At 26.5% G+C, this 12,324-nt stretch overlaps 1 protein-coding gene across 1 annotated transcript in view; it reads right to left on the minus strand.

Moving 5' to 3' along the window:
* Positions 1–642: 642 nt before the first annotated feature.
* The window catches only part of LOC129615100 (protein dissatisfaction), a 41,947-nt gene continuing 30,265 nt past the window's right edge, over positions 643–12,324 (minus strand). Inside the window, exons 4-5 of the mRNA XM_055530169.1 lie at positions 1,325–2,244; positions 643–1,146 (exon numbers count right to left, since the gene is read on the minus strand). Coding sequence (XP_055386144.1) covers positions 643–1,146; positions 1,325–2,244 — 1,424 coding nt within the window. The remainder of the gene's footprint in view (positions 1,147–1,324; positions 2,245–12,324) is intronic.

Below are 12,324 nucleotides of genomic sequence, written 5' to 3' on the forward strand. Positions count from 1 at the left end.
CATAAAAAAGCACTACATTTTTAGATCTAAGCAAGATTTGGCAACATGATCCCAACCATTGTCTGATTTAACCGAGTCAGATTTTACAGTTTGATTAAAAAAGAAGAAGTCTGAAATATTATATTGATTTTTATTTTAATATCTAATTACAACAGAATAAAAAGAAAATAAATGAGTATCGTGTATATTCGTATAATGTAATTTAAATATAATAAAAAGTGAAAAAAATTTTATCTAGCATTTTGTTTGAGGCAAGTCCAGTTGTTATAATTTTTTATAAAAACTGCATAAATATTGATAATTACAGAAAAGCGTTTTAACATATTGTAAATTTTAGGTACGATGCCATAAAACATTTAAACAGCCAATTAAAAAATAAAATAGGACTGCGAATTTTGACAACTAAATAACACTTTTATATCAGTATAAAAATTAAAACATCTAAAAAAAACATCCTTTATTATCGTCGATTTCTGTACATATTTTCTATATATATTCGGCTAGTTTTTTTTTCGAAGCAATTTAGGTTTTTGCAACAATAACATATCATTTCTTTAAGAATAAAAATAAGATAACAAAAAAAGTATGAAAAAGAAAATGATACAAAAAAAATCGTTATATTCATATTATTTTACTTTATATTTATTTTCGTCCTCCAGCTCCTCCAGCTACACCGTTATATTGCTCCATTATATATATGTCACGTATTAATCTTGATATGGGAACATTACCAATAGTTTCTTTAAAAAACAGTGCCTCAATTGTTGATGCACGTATAGTTTTTAAAGACGGTAATAATAAGAGTAAACGTCCAAACCTTGTTGGTTGTCTATTATAACGAACTCTAACATGGTCAGATAATATACATTGAGCTTGATCCTGTAACATTTCAACTGGTTGTATATCACATAACCCTGGAGTTTCTGGAGCAAATAATGATATAGCTTTCATACATCCAACTTCACTACCATCTGGTGTAATTTGGCGAAATCGACATAAAATTTCTTGAATAGTTTTCATTTCAGTTTGTGTTGCTTCATCCTGTAAAACTCTTTCTTTAATCAAAGGACTCTCTAGGATAGGTGCTAAGTCAAGTGGAATACTCCATTGAGCAAAATTTAAAAGAAACAATTCTTTCCATGATTCCTGAAATTAAAAATTTTTAATTTTCTTATATAAATCTATCAGAAAAGCTACAATTATTTAAATATATTTACGTAAACATACATGTCTAAGAAAATATAAATTATGTATATAAATACGATACAATTGGTTTTTCAATCACTTGGTTTTATAATTATTTAAATTTGCTATTTATTTTTACCTGTAATAATAATTGTTGATCATTTTTTGACAGAGTTTGAAAAGGCATTAGGCATCGTACCCATCGTACTGCCATAAATAATAAACGTGCCGTTGTTTCTTGCAACATTTCCCAAGAAAACATTCGGGAATCTATACCAGCTACTAAACTTTGAGGTAATGGTGGAAACAGAATAGCATTGGAAACTTGATATTGAATAATTTCTTGGCATTTATCCTGCCCTAGTATGATTTCTAAAAACCCGTTTTGTGTATTTTGACTATTAATACTGATATTTTCAGCTGCTGTTGTGGATGCACTAGATGATATAGTGTGACTGTTTAATGGTGGTGTTGTTGAGGGTGTTGTTTCAACATTCAATTTCGGGCTGCCAGTGCCTTCTGACAGTGGACCACCAACACTTGATATACTTTGAATTGTATGACTGGGCGATGATGAAGACGACAGTTGTGTTTGAATTCCAGATGATTTATAAAATTCTCCACTTCCACCTGTTGATGTTGATGTTAAATCAAAGGATGGAACTCTATCTGATTGCATTTTTGCCGAATCTATAAGGCTTGGGTGCATTTGAGGTAAAAATGGTGGAAATGATATTCCTGGAGGGGGTGGTGGAACATGTCCATGCATATTCGAATGGCTGTGATGTTGTGATAAAGCTGGATGATGTGGTGCAGGTGGTGGAGGCGGTGGGGGTGCGTGATGTGGAAAACTTGAAGCAGCTGCGGTATTAATATGTGACGTATAATTAAACGATGCAGAAACATTTGTTACTAAGGAAACTGGCAAGTGCGGTGCATTTGGATGCCCATGATGCATCTGATGATGGTGGTGATGGTGATGATGATGATGACCATTATGACTTTGATGTAATTGCGGATGGATTTTTGGTTTTCTTGGTCCTCTCTCATGTTGTACAGCTGGAAAAATAAGACAAAAAAGGAATAAATGAGAACAATATTTTTTTAATTACAAAAAACTGTGATTTTCCATTAAAATTCGTAGAATTACAAAGTGTGTAAAAAATTTTTCAAATGAAAATAAAGCAAAACAAAAATTTCCCTGCGGGGAACATCAAAAAGCAATTTTCTTCATTTGTTCTTTTTTCGATGTGTTTGCTTTTTTTGTTTTATTTAGTTTTGAGGTTGTCTTTGCCTTTTTTATATTCTACTGAAAGGAATTTATGCTGATTATGTATACCCTCATAATTTTTCAACTGAAAAATAATTTTCCGCATTATTCAGCATAAAATCGCTTTGCGACAATTTAATTTTTATTTACATTTATTTATATACATGTTGGGTTTCAATTTTTGGAGAGAGAAAATGCTTGTATTCAATTCAGCATTTTTAAGAAATTAACTGTTTAACTTCAATTTAAAGTAAGAAAAAACTTCCTTCAAAAATCGTGCAAAGTCGGCATCTTAATTTATTCTTCTAATTTAGGAAATGTTTATTTTATAAACAAGATAAGATTTAAATAATATAAATTTTTAGATACATATATAATGCACTCTTCCTTCAGTATTCAACTCTGTACTACATAAGAAAAAATAAATTTGGGTTACAATGTTAAAGGCAACTTGAAACGGTCGGCATTACAGGTACATATAACGTTTCTTTACAAAAACATCCTTGAAGTTGAAAGTTATTCTACATTTAAGCGCTTTTGCAGTGGAAACCGATGTTTTCCAGTTGTTTAAGGTTTAGAATACATAAAATATTATGTCTTGGGACTGAATTGTTATGGTTTATTACTAAATGGGTATAGTAAATTACTATAAGAAAACTTTCATATTATAATTTTTTTTTCTTTAAAATACGCCAAACTAAGTAGATTTTTTGCCAAAAATTAGCAGACTGAAAAATAACATCAATTAATTGAAATTGTCTTATAAAGCAACGATCCTTTTTAAAGCTTACTGGATTCATATTAGAATATAAAAAGATATAAAAAGTTCTTTTTTAAGCCTGATATTCACTTATCTTTCATTTTTCCGAAAAAAAAATTTCAAGAAATTTATTTTTCCAAAATAAAAAAAATTTAATATAGAAATAATAAGATAGTCCATTTTTACTATTTAGGAAGAAGACTTCCCCGTATACATGATTTTGGAAGCCTTTTTTAATTTTCTTTGATTTGAACATTATTTTGATGTGTTTTAAATGAGTAAAAAATTTTTCAACAGTAGATATATTTTTTGTCGAGATGAATATGCTGTCTATATAAAGTACACTCGACCATCGTTTTAGGGAACTAATAAGATTCGGGAATGCCGTCCGTAAATCGAATCTTTTTGCTTACATTACATTACAACCACATATTTTTTTACCTAAACTTATATAAGTATACACATGTATATTTTTTTTTTTTGATTTGCAAAAAATAAAGTAGGGAAATAAATTCTTTGCATTATTTTGCTCTGACCTCTGTTTCTTATAAAACATTAGAGTGCATATGATTTTTATGTATCTATAAAATATTGCACGTTATATTTAAACAAAAAATTCCTAGAAATAAGTTTTTCTTATAAGAATTGTAATTTTTTAGACTACTTTTTTTTACATTTTAAAAATTTTACGTAAATCGAATTTTCTTTTCCGTAAATAGAGACTTTGGTTTAATTTTTGAATTTCATAAAAACGAAATTCCGTATAGGAAGCTTCCGTTAAGCGAGGGATGAATGTAATTAAAAAACAAAGTAATGATTTCTGGGCTACAGAATTTTTATTTATTATAACACTACGGACATGATGAAGTATATATGTCTGCTCATAATATAAATATGCATATAAGTATTTAATTAATGAGATATAGATTTTTAGAAGTTGTTCTTAAAGAAAGGTAATTTATGTATGTACATATATGTATATGAATGTATACGAAAATACATAAAATCATATATGGATTATAAATTTATACTTCTACTGTTCTACTGTATTGCCCTTTTTTCCCAACAACTCGTCAAACTGAAAACATCTGCTCCTAATTCCACACATTTCAGGTAAAATCATATTTTCACGCTTAATTTTCCACCCACGATATCAACATAGATCATCATATCATCATTCGTATTTTATCGTGTCAATAGCATTATCGCTATTATATGAATTGCCCCCTTAATTTCGCTCAAACACAATACTGGTTTTTCTATAACTATGTTACTGTAATTCTTATATTATGTTTATTATATCAAATGTACTATAGTCTGTTTTTATATTGTATTAATTTGTGATTTTTAAGAAATCAATTTAAAAATAAAAACATATTTAATTTATATTTTCTAGTAAAAATCAAATAATGTGATTTCCCCCTCGTAACATAATAACCGCTGAAAGTATTAGAAAATTTAACTAAATATAAAATTTCATTTTTATTCTAATTGAAGTGAAAATTTTGGTATAAGTATACATACAAGTTTGTTCGTGTACATATATATATATGTATATACTGGATTTTATATACATACATAATACATAAAAATAATCCAATTTTAGATCCTTTTGTATTTTTGAATAGCAAATTTACGAAAACATTACGGCAGAACGAATCTAGATTGCTTTAGAGAATAAAACAAAATTAGCTAAAAAAAATACAATAAAAATAAACAAATTGTAACCACTTTTCTTATAAGGATATTTCATCTTAAGTATTACCATTATCGCGCATCATTGCATTATTACCACCACCCCCGCTATTTAGTAATTTTCATTTATATAGAAGCGTAAATGCGTGCGAATGTATGTGAATAAAAAAATTATTTATTATTTTTTCTCTTATTTATTAAATTATTGTTCACCTTAAGCCACATTTATAAATTGGGGCGCTTTTTTTCATACGGATATCATGTCATTTTTCAATTTCTTCTTTATACATACATTAATTTTTTTCCTGATTCCTTTTTTTTACCGTGTTTTATTTATATAGTACAGGAAATCGTCTAATATTTTAACTTTGACTGCCTGTATATCACGCTTGAGTCATACACATTTAAGTGGCATTAGTGTCACATTACAAATAATTTATTTTTGAGCTACAATCTTTTATCTATTGCTAATTATAACGGCTCAATAGCTATACTTTTCAATTTTTCACTTTTTTTATTTGTTCATGCAATTATGTTATTCACGAAGATTCATATATTGTGCAGAGCAATATTGTAAAACTCAGTGAAAAATTAAAACAAGATTAATTTGACTATGAATTCAGTAACCAGAGTTAAATAGAGATGCTTCAGTAGATATTAAAGTATTTTTTATAAAGCCTGTTAAAAATTTCTAATTTTGTTAAAATTTACGGTTGTATATGTTTTTGTAATTCTTTTTTCATAATATTTAAAAGCTATTCGAAAATAAACAAAAACGGGCGGTATAAAAAGGACAAACATTGTGCTTAGTTGTTATTTAATAATGATTTAATAAATTAATTAAATTTAAATTATGTTAATCTAAGAAAACTAAATTTTTCTATCTATAAATTTTCGGATATAACTGCTTTGTGCCTAAATTCGTAAGCGATAACTTCCTTTGAATTGAAATTTTAAAATTTTGATAACGGCATAATGATACTGCAATTACATTAGCCTTAGAAATAGTTACATTTTGAATTTATTGTGATAGATTCAGTTATAGTAAGAAATCATTTATTTATGCACGTATGTACATATGTTATACTACATTCATTTTTTAGGTATTATTTTGTAATAGAGATTGATACCTTTATTTTGTTTCGCTTTTAATACATAAAACAATTTTCTTTTTTCCTTTTTAAACAACATTCATAACATAGTTATGCGATTTCATTATTGTAATTTATGTTTACATACACGACATTTTTGTTCTTTTTTTAATTTATAGATTTTTGATTTGAAAAAAGCTGGAAAAAATAAATATAAGGAAAATATTTGCTTACAAAATTTCCATAAAGAAATAATCCAACAATTTATTCTAAAGAGAATAAATGGCGTTGAACAAAGTAATGGAATAAAATTTGTTCTGAATAGTTATTTGTCAAGGATTTTGAGTACATATAAAATAAATTCATTTAAAACGTTATATTAGCGCTTTTGAAAGAATTATTATTATGTAAGTGTCATAATAATATTTTAGAACTGAATTTATTATACAATATAAATAATATTTCATAAATGCTAAAGCGGTTCAATTCAATATTGTAAATAAGTATCGATGGAATTTTATGATCCAGTACCTTACATAACATAAACGAAACTTATATAACTCAAATCCAGTAAGTTGATTTGACTTATCTAAGTTTCGAAAGAAAATTAAAAAGTATAGTAAAAAAAAATACATATATCTATATAAAAATAAATAAAGAAAATTTTAGGTCAGCGGTTTCTTTCCTTATTGTTAGTTTGACAAATTTGCAGCTATAAACTAGAAATGTGTCTACTATCGAGCTACACATCTTAATGATTCAAAGAGTTGAATTTCATTCGTACCGACTACCGAGTATATATATTTCATAATTTATTAAACAGTAAAAATACTGTTTTGGAAATTTTACAGACTGTTTTCTTGTTAAAAAACGCAACAGCTTTCTCACTAGCAACTTTTTAAGAGTGCTTGCTATATAAAATAAAGTTGGAGCAAACCAATGTTTTGTAAAGAATCACTTTTCTCCTAAACAGGTGAAAATATAATTATTTTCATCAATATACACAGTAAAATATTTCAAATGATCGCATATATTTAGCATTAGACAAAAAAAGAAGGCGTTATTATAATGGTCGAATTCAAGGGTTATGGCGTGAGTAAAAATAAATAATTACTGTAAAGCCCGGTTAACTGCCTCGCCTATTTTGTCGTAAAAATTAGGCAGCTATGTCAAAAAAGCAATTCAAAGAATTCTCTTAGCTGCACAATTGATGCACTAAACAGAACCCGTTTAACTGCCTTAAACAGGCTGTTAAATGAAATAAAACAAAATCTAACTTTATTATTTTTCCAAATATTTAAAATTTGCTTTTGGAGTTGTATGGCAGCTACCCCAAACAGTGTATTCAGTCGTTTAAAATTTTCAGAACATATGTAAAGTGTAATTGGACACATCTTGCAAAAATTTATATGAATATCTGTATTAGTTTTGAAATATTTAGAAAAATCTCTTTGAGTTGTATGGCAGCTACCCGAATCCAATTGATGACATGAAATTTATCACCAGCTTTTTGGATTTATAGAAATTTGGAAAAACTTGCAGTTTCGAATATATATGAGGTGCCGAAAATGCAAATTTTATGAATTTCGATTTGTAATAATTTGAATTAAACCAGATCTTAAAAAATATTTCTAATTTCGTTATAATAAATAATAAAAAAATAACATTTTTAGGACTTTTCAAGCTATAACTTTTAGAAGGATAGAGATTAGTAAAATATTTTTTCTACGAAAATAAATTTTTCTTACAGATCTATTTATTTGTAAAATTTCAGATATGTTTCATAAAGAATGGGGCAGTTTTATAAATAGACGGGCGTCAAATTCATTAAACTTGGCAGTCGGGTGTCCAATTATAGGTCAGCATATCCCTCAAGTTTCTATAGAATGGTTTCACAGGTTCGAGAAATTGCTATACAACAACGAAAGGTGCAGGTTATAATTCAATCGGTTTATACCGACTGAAACGTTTTTACTTGTTTTTTTTTTAAAAGCGGGATAAATGGCGTCCTGTTCAGTTTATCATCGGAACACGGGGCATTCAACTCTAAAACTGGTCTGTTTCGATGAAAACGGGACAGTTGGAAAGTCTACATCCAAGAGGTAACCAATTTATGAAATAAAAATATGTATCAAATACTTTTGTAAAAAATTTAAAGTAAAATGGGTCACCTTTTTTCTCTTTCACCGCGTCATGAGTTTCACAACATATAAAATACATATGTATATTATACATATGTATATGTGTACCTAAGTCATATAATGTATATATGGGCATATGTACATACAATGATTCATATAAACATAATATGTATTTATATTGTTAATATTATCCAAAAGATCAGTATATGAGTACTTTCAAAAAAAAAAAACATAACCTCAAAATTAAACTTTTGGAAAAATCTTACCAAAAAGCAGATGTTATGAGTTGAAAGTTCCAAAATCTTCTTATGTGGTTTTTTTCTTAAATGACATTTACTTATAGAATAAGTGATATAACTGTGAATATTAATGCAAATTCATACACACACATCATATATGTATGAATATATATATATGTAAATGTATGCGTAACCTTTCAATAAATTATGTATTTACCGCATTAAATTTCGTTTGAGCAAATTAACCTTCTAAAGATTTTGTGTTAAAATTTTTTATTCAAATATTTTATTTATTATGATGTTAGTGCAAAGTGCTAGTGCAAAAAACAAAGCAGAAACAATAAAGTAAAATTCTGATAATATTTAAACAAAAAATTAAAAACTGGAATAATAGAAAAAAAATTTAAATAAAGTTGGGTCAAACCAATGGTTTGTAATGTAGCAATTTTTCCTTCAATAAGTGGAAATATGTATTGCTTTTAAAAATAATCTATGTATACCCACCACACTATTAAAATTAATTTCATTCACATATAAAACTATTTCAAAGATAACATACATTTAGGATGAATGATTTAAGAAGCCTTTGAAATAAAGTAAAAATAAATTTAAAGAAGTGTTAACATAATGCTGGCTTTTAAGAGTTAATTGCTTGAGAAAAGAAAAATAATTATATTTTTAATGGTATATCATTTACCGCTAGCTTCCTGCGTTTGTAGAAATTTGAAAAAGCTTGCGGTCTCGGAAATATAAGGTGCAAAAAATTGCATTTATTATTGTTTAAAAGCTACTAAATTTCAAACTCCTACAAACTGCAGTCCAGGAGAAAAACGTAATGTGTCTCTAGTGTTACAATATAACAATATATGAAATTTTAAGCTTATATCAATTGCTTTCATACATTCGAAAGTTTTTATCTAACTTTTATGAAATGAAAAATAAGATATCATGAAAAATTAATTTTGTGTTTATAAAAATAAAATTAACAAAATTTCTATTTAACTTAATTTAATTTGATTTCAGCTCACTATTTTTCATACATTCATTTGTTTGCAATATTTTGTTTCTTACTTGCCTATACCCAACTCTTATTACGATTTATTTCTTAATAAAAATGGAATATTTTCAGAATAGTGGAAGTGGCAAGCAAACGAAAATTAACAGCTTCGAACGAGTCGAATTGCTTATAAAATAGATATACTTGGGTGAAAAGTTATGGATGGAGAAAAGGAAAATAAGAAGTTATTTTCATAAAGAATAAGAAGTTATTTTCACAAGGATTGTTGTACACATTTTGTATATGTGAGGTTACATACTCGTTCATGTTTTATAAGTATAAAAGTGTACATATGTACGAGTATGTACATGTATGCTTGTACATATTTATATACATATGTAATCATCTAAGTAAATTTAAATTTAAGAAATTTTTTTTTTAATTTAATGCTGGGAAAAAAAATATTTTTCTTATAAAATAGTATGTGTAGTATGTATGACAATTTAGTAAATATGTGTGGTGAAATCAAAAAGTAAACATTGCGGAGATGTTGCAGCAGTGCTACTAACAACATTAACAAAAATACCTAATCAACAAAATCAGCTGACGTACACTTAAGTAACATAATCAATTTCTCAATGTATTAACTTAGCATGATTAGTAAGTTTGTTTTTTTAAACTTTGTCAGTATACGAAACTTCAAGTTCAAGCCTTTTTTTTTAAATTTAAATATGTAGCTATTTCACATTTTGATGGCAAATTAATGATTTTTTTTATTTATATGTGTGCACATATGTACGCACATATGTTAATATATATAATAAAATGTAATTGTAAATTCAAATAAAATATTACTGCTCCAATTTTGTGTCTTAATACTTTTAAGCTATTTAATTTTTTTTTGATAGAAATCATATACATATGTAGATATGTACAAAATATTTAGTTATACACACATACATAATATACATATGAATATAATCTATATAGAAATATATTCCTATACATAATTTACATATATATTTTTATTTGCCTGTAATGTACTATGTATTAAAAATAAATATGGTATAATTTCAATTCATGTCTTTGAAAAATAGAATTAATTGAAGACGAATACATGAATCGCAACATTTTTCTAAAAAAACTTTTTTGTATTTAGAAATTTACTTTACAAGTTTTATTCACGTCCTTTTTTTATTTTCATCTTTTTTTGTGGGGAAAAGGATTTAACATTTCTGTCTTTAAATAAATGCACGGTGATTATCGCAGTTTTCCACCGAATATTCTATAGAAATATTCCGAAAACTGAATCGTTAGAAAATTGTTGAAAAATATATTATGCATATAACCACATACAAAGTCTTAACAAATATATACACATTTTTATATAATATATATTTTATAATATACGTACTTTTTGAATGTACTTTTGCATGTGTTGATGGCGTGAGATAATTTACACATGCTACATGCCAGCTTCTTTAATAAAGAAGTTTATTACCAGAATAAAGGTTAGAAGGTTATTTTGCCATTACTAAAAATAACATTTTATATTTACATATTTATTTATTTGTTTGATTTAAGCATCTATTACAGCTACGAACTTTTCCACAAAATTTCATATTTGACTTGAAAAATATTTTTTTTAAAAAGAAAAGATTATTTCAAAATAAAGGTTTCCATTATATATCCATGTATTATATGTCTTTTATTGATGAGGTTTTTCTTTGATCTAAATTTGATATACACATATAAATAAATGTATATGAAAATTGATATTACTTAAATATGTATAATTCTAAATCGGGTTATAGAAGATTTGTGTATTATATATAAATAAATTAAAATATTACTCGTATATTTAAAAAAATATTTTTTGGAGATGTAAATAAAATTGTAAGTTCACTATTTGAAACCAAAAAAGCAAAATTTTGCAAATTATTTCATTTTTGAAATAAACAGAAATTGAAACAGTATGTTTTTATAATAAAATTTTCCCTTTTTAAACTGATCAGAAGGCAGAAATTCGGAAGATTAAATTATCGCATTTTAATTATAAGTTATACAATTAAATGTTGGGTGTAAACTTTATAACAAAATTTTTTTCACTCCGTTTTCGGAAATGTGACAATACTTTTAGTTTTGACAATAGTTTAGCCTATAAAATATTAAAGATATTAGTTTTCAAAAATACGTATCACAATATTTTTGCGGTTCAGGCTTTATGTAGAATAACTGTATCTTGTAGATCTTTTCCAATTAGATATAATTTAAAAAGTTGGGTCAAACCAATGGTTTGTATTGCAGCACTTTTCATTTCAACAATTGAAAATTAAATGCATACATTCTACGTACACCAACTACACTATTTAAATTATTTTCATTCATATACGAAACTATTTCTAGGATTGCATATATTTAGGATGAACGATTTATGCAGTCAGAAATAAAGCAAAAATTAATTTAAAGAAAATAATTATAAATTTTTTAATGAAGTGGAATTTACCGTTAAAAAAGCTTGCGATTTCCCAAATATAGGGTGCCAAATATTCAAATTTTACAAATTTCGAGAGGCAATAACTTAAAGGGAGTTGTAGCAGTAACTTGAGGGAGGGTGGAGGTGAAAAAATTTTCTTATAACAAAATAAGCCGTTTATTAGTGTCTGAAAGTTGTTAAAATTCCAATCTGGGGTTTAGGAGAAAAACTACGTCAAAAATTTGGAAACAACGGATTTTGGATAACGGTAAATTTTAACGGCCATTTTGTTTTTATTAAGACCAAGTATAGTCTGCGTTTGCAAAATTTGAAAAATGCATACGATTCTACTACAATAAATAGTTGAAAAATGGTATTCTTAGGGTTTTGGAGTGGTATAACTTTTAGGGGGAAGATAAGTAAAAATTTCGTTCTGCGAAAATTAGTTTCCAGTAAAGATCTATGTACAT

The sequence above is a fragment of the Condylostylus longicornis genome, unplaced genomic scaffold (assembly GCF_029603195.1).
Source record: "Condylostylus longicornis isolate FDR11 unplaced genomic scaffold, ASM2960319v2 ptg000135l, whole genome shotgun sequence".
Taxonomy (NCBI): Eukaryota; Metazoa; Arthropoda; class Insecta; order Diptera; family Dolichopodidae; genus Condylostylus; species Condylostylus longicornis.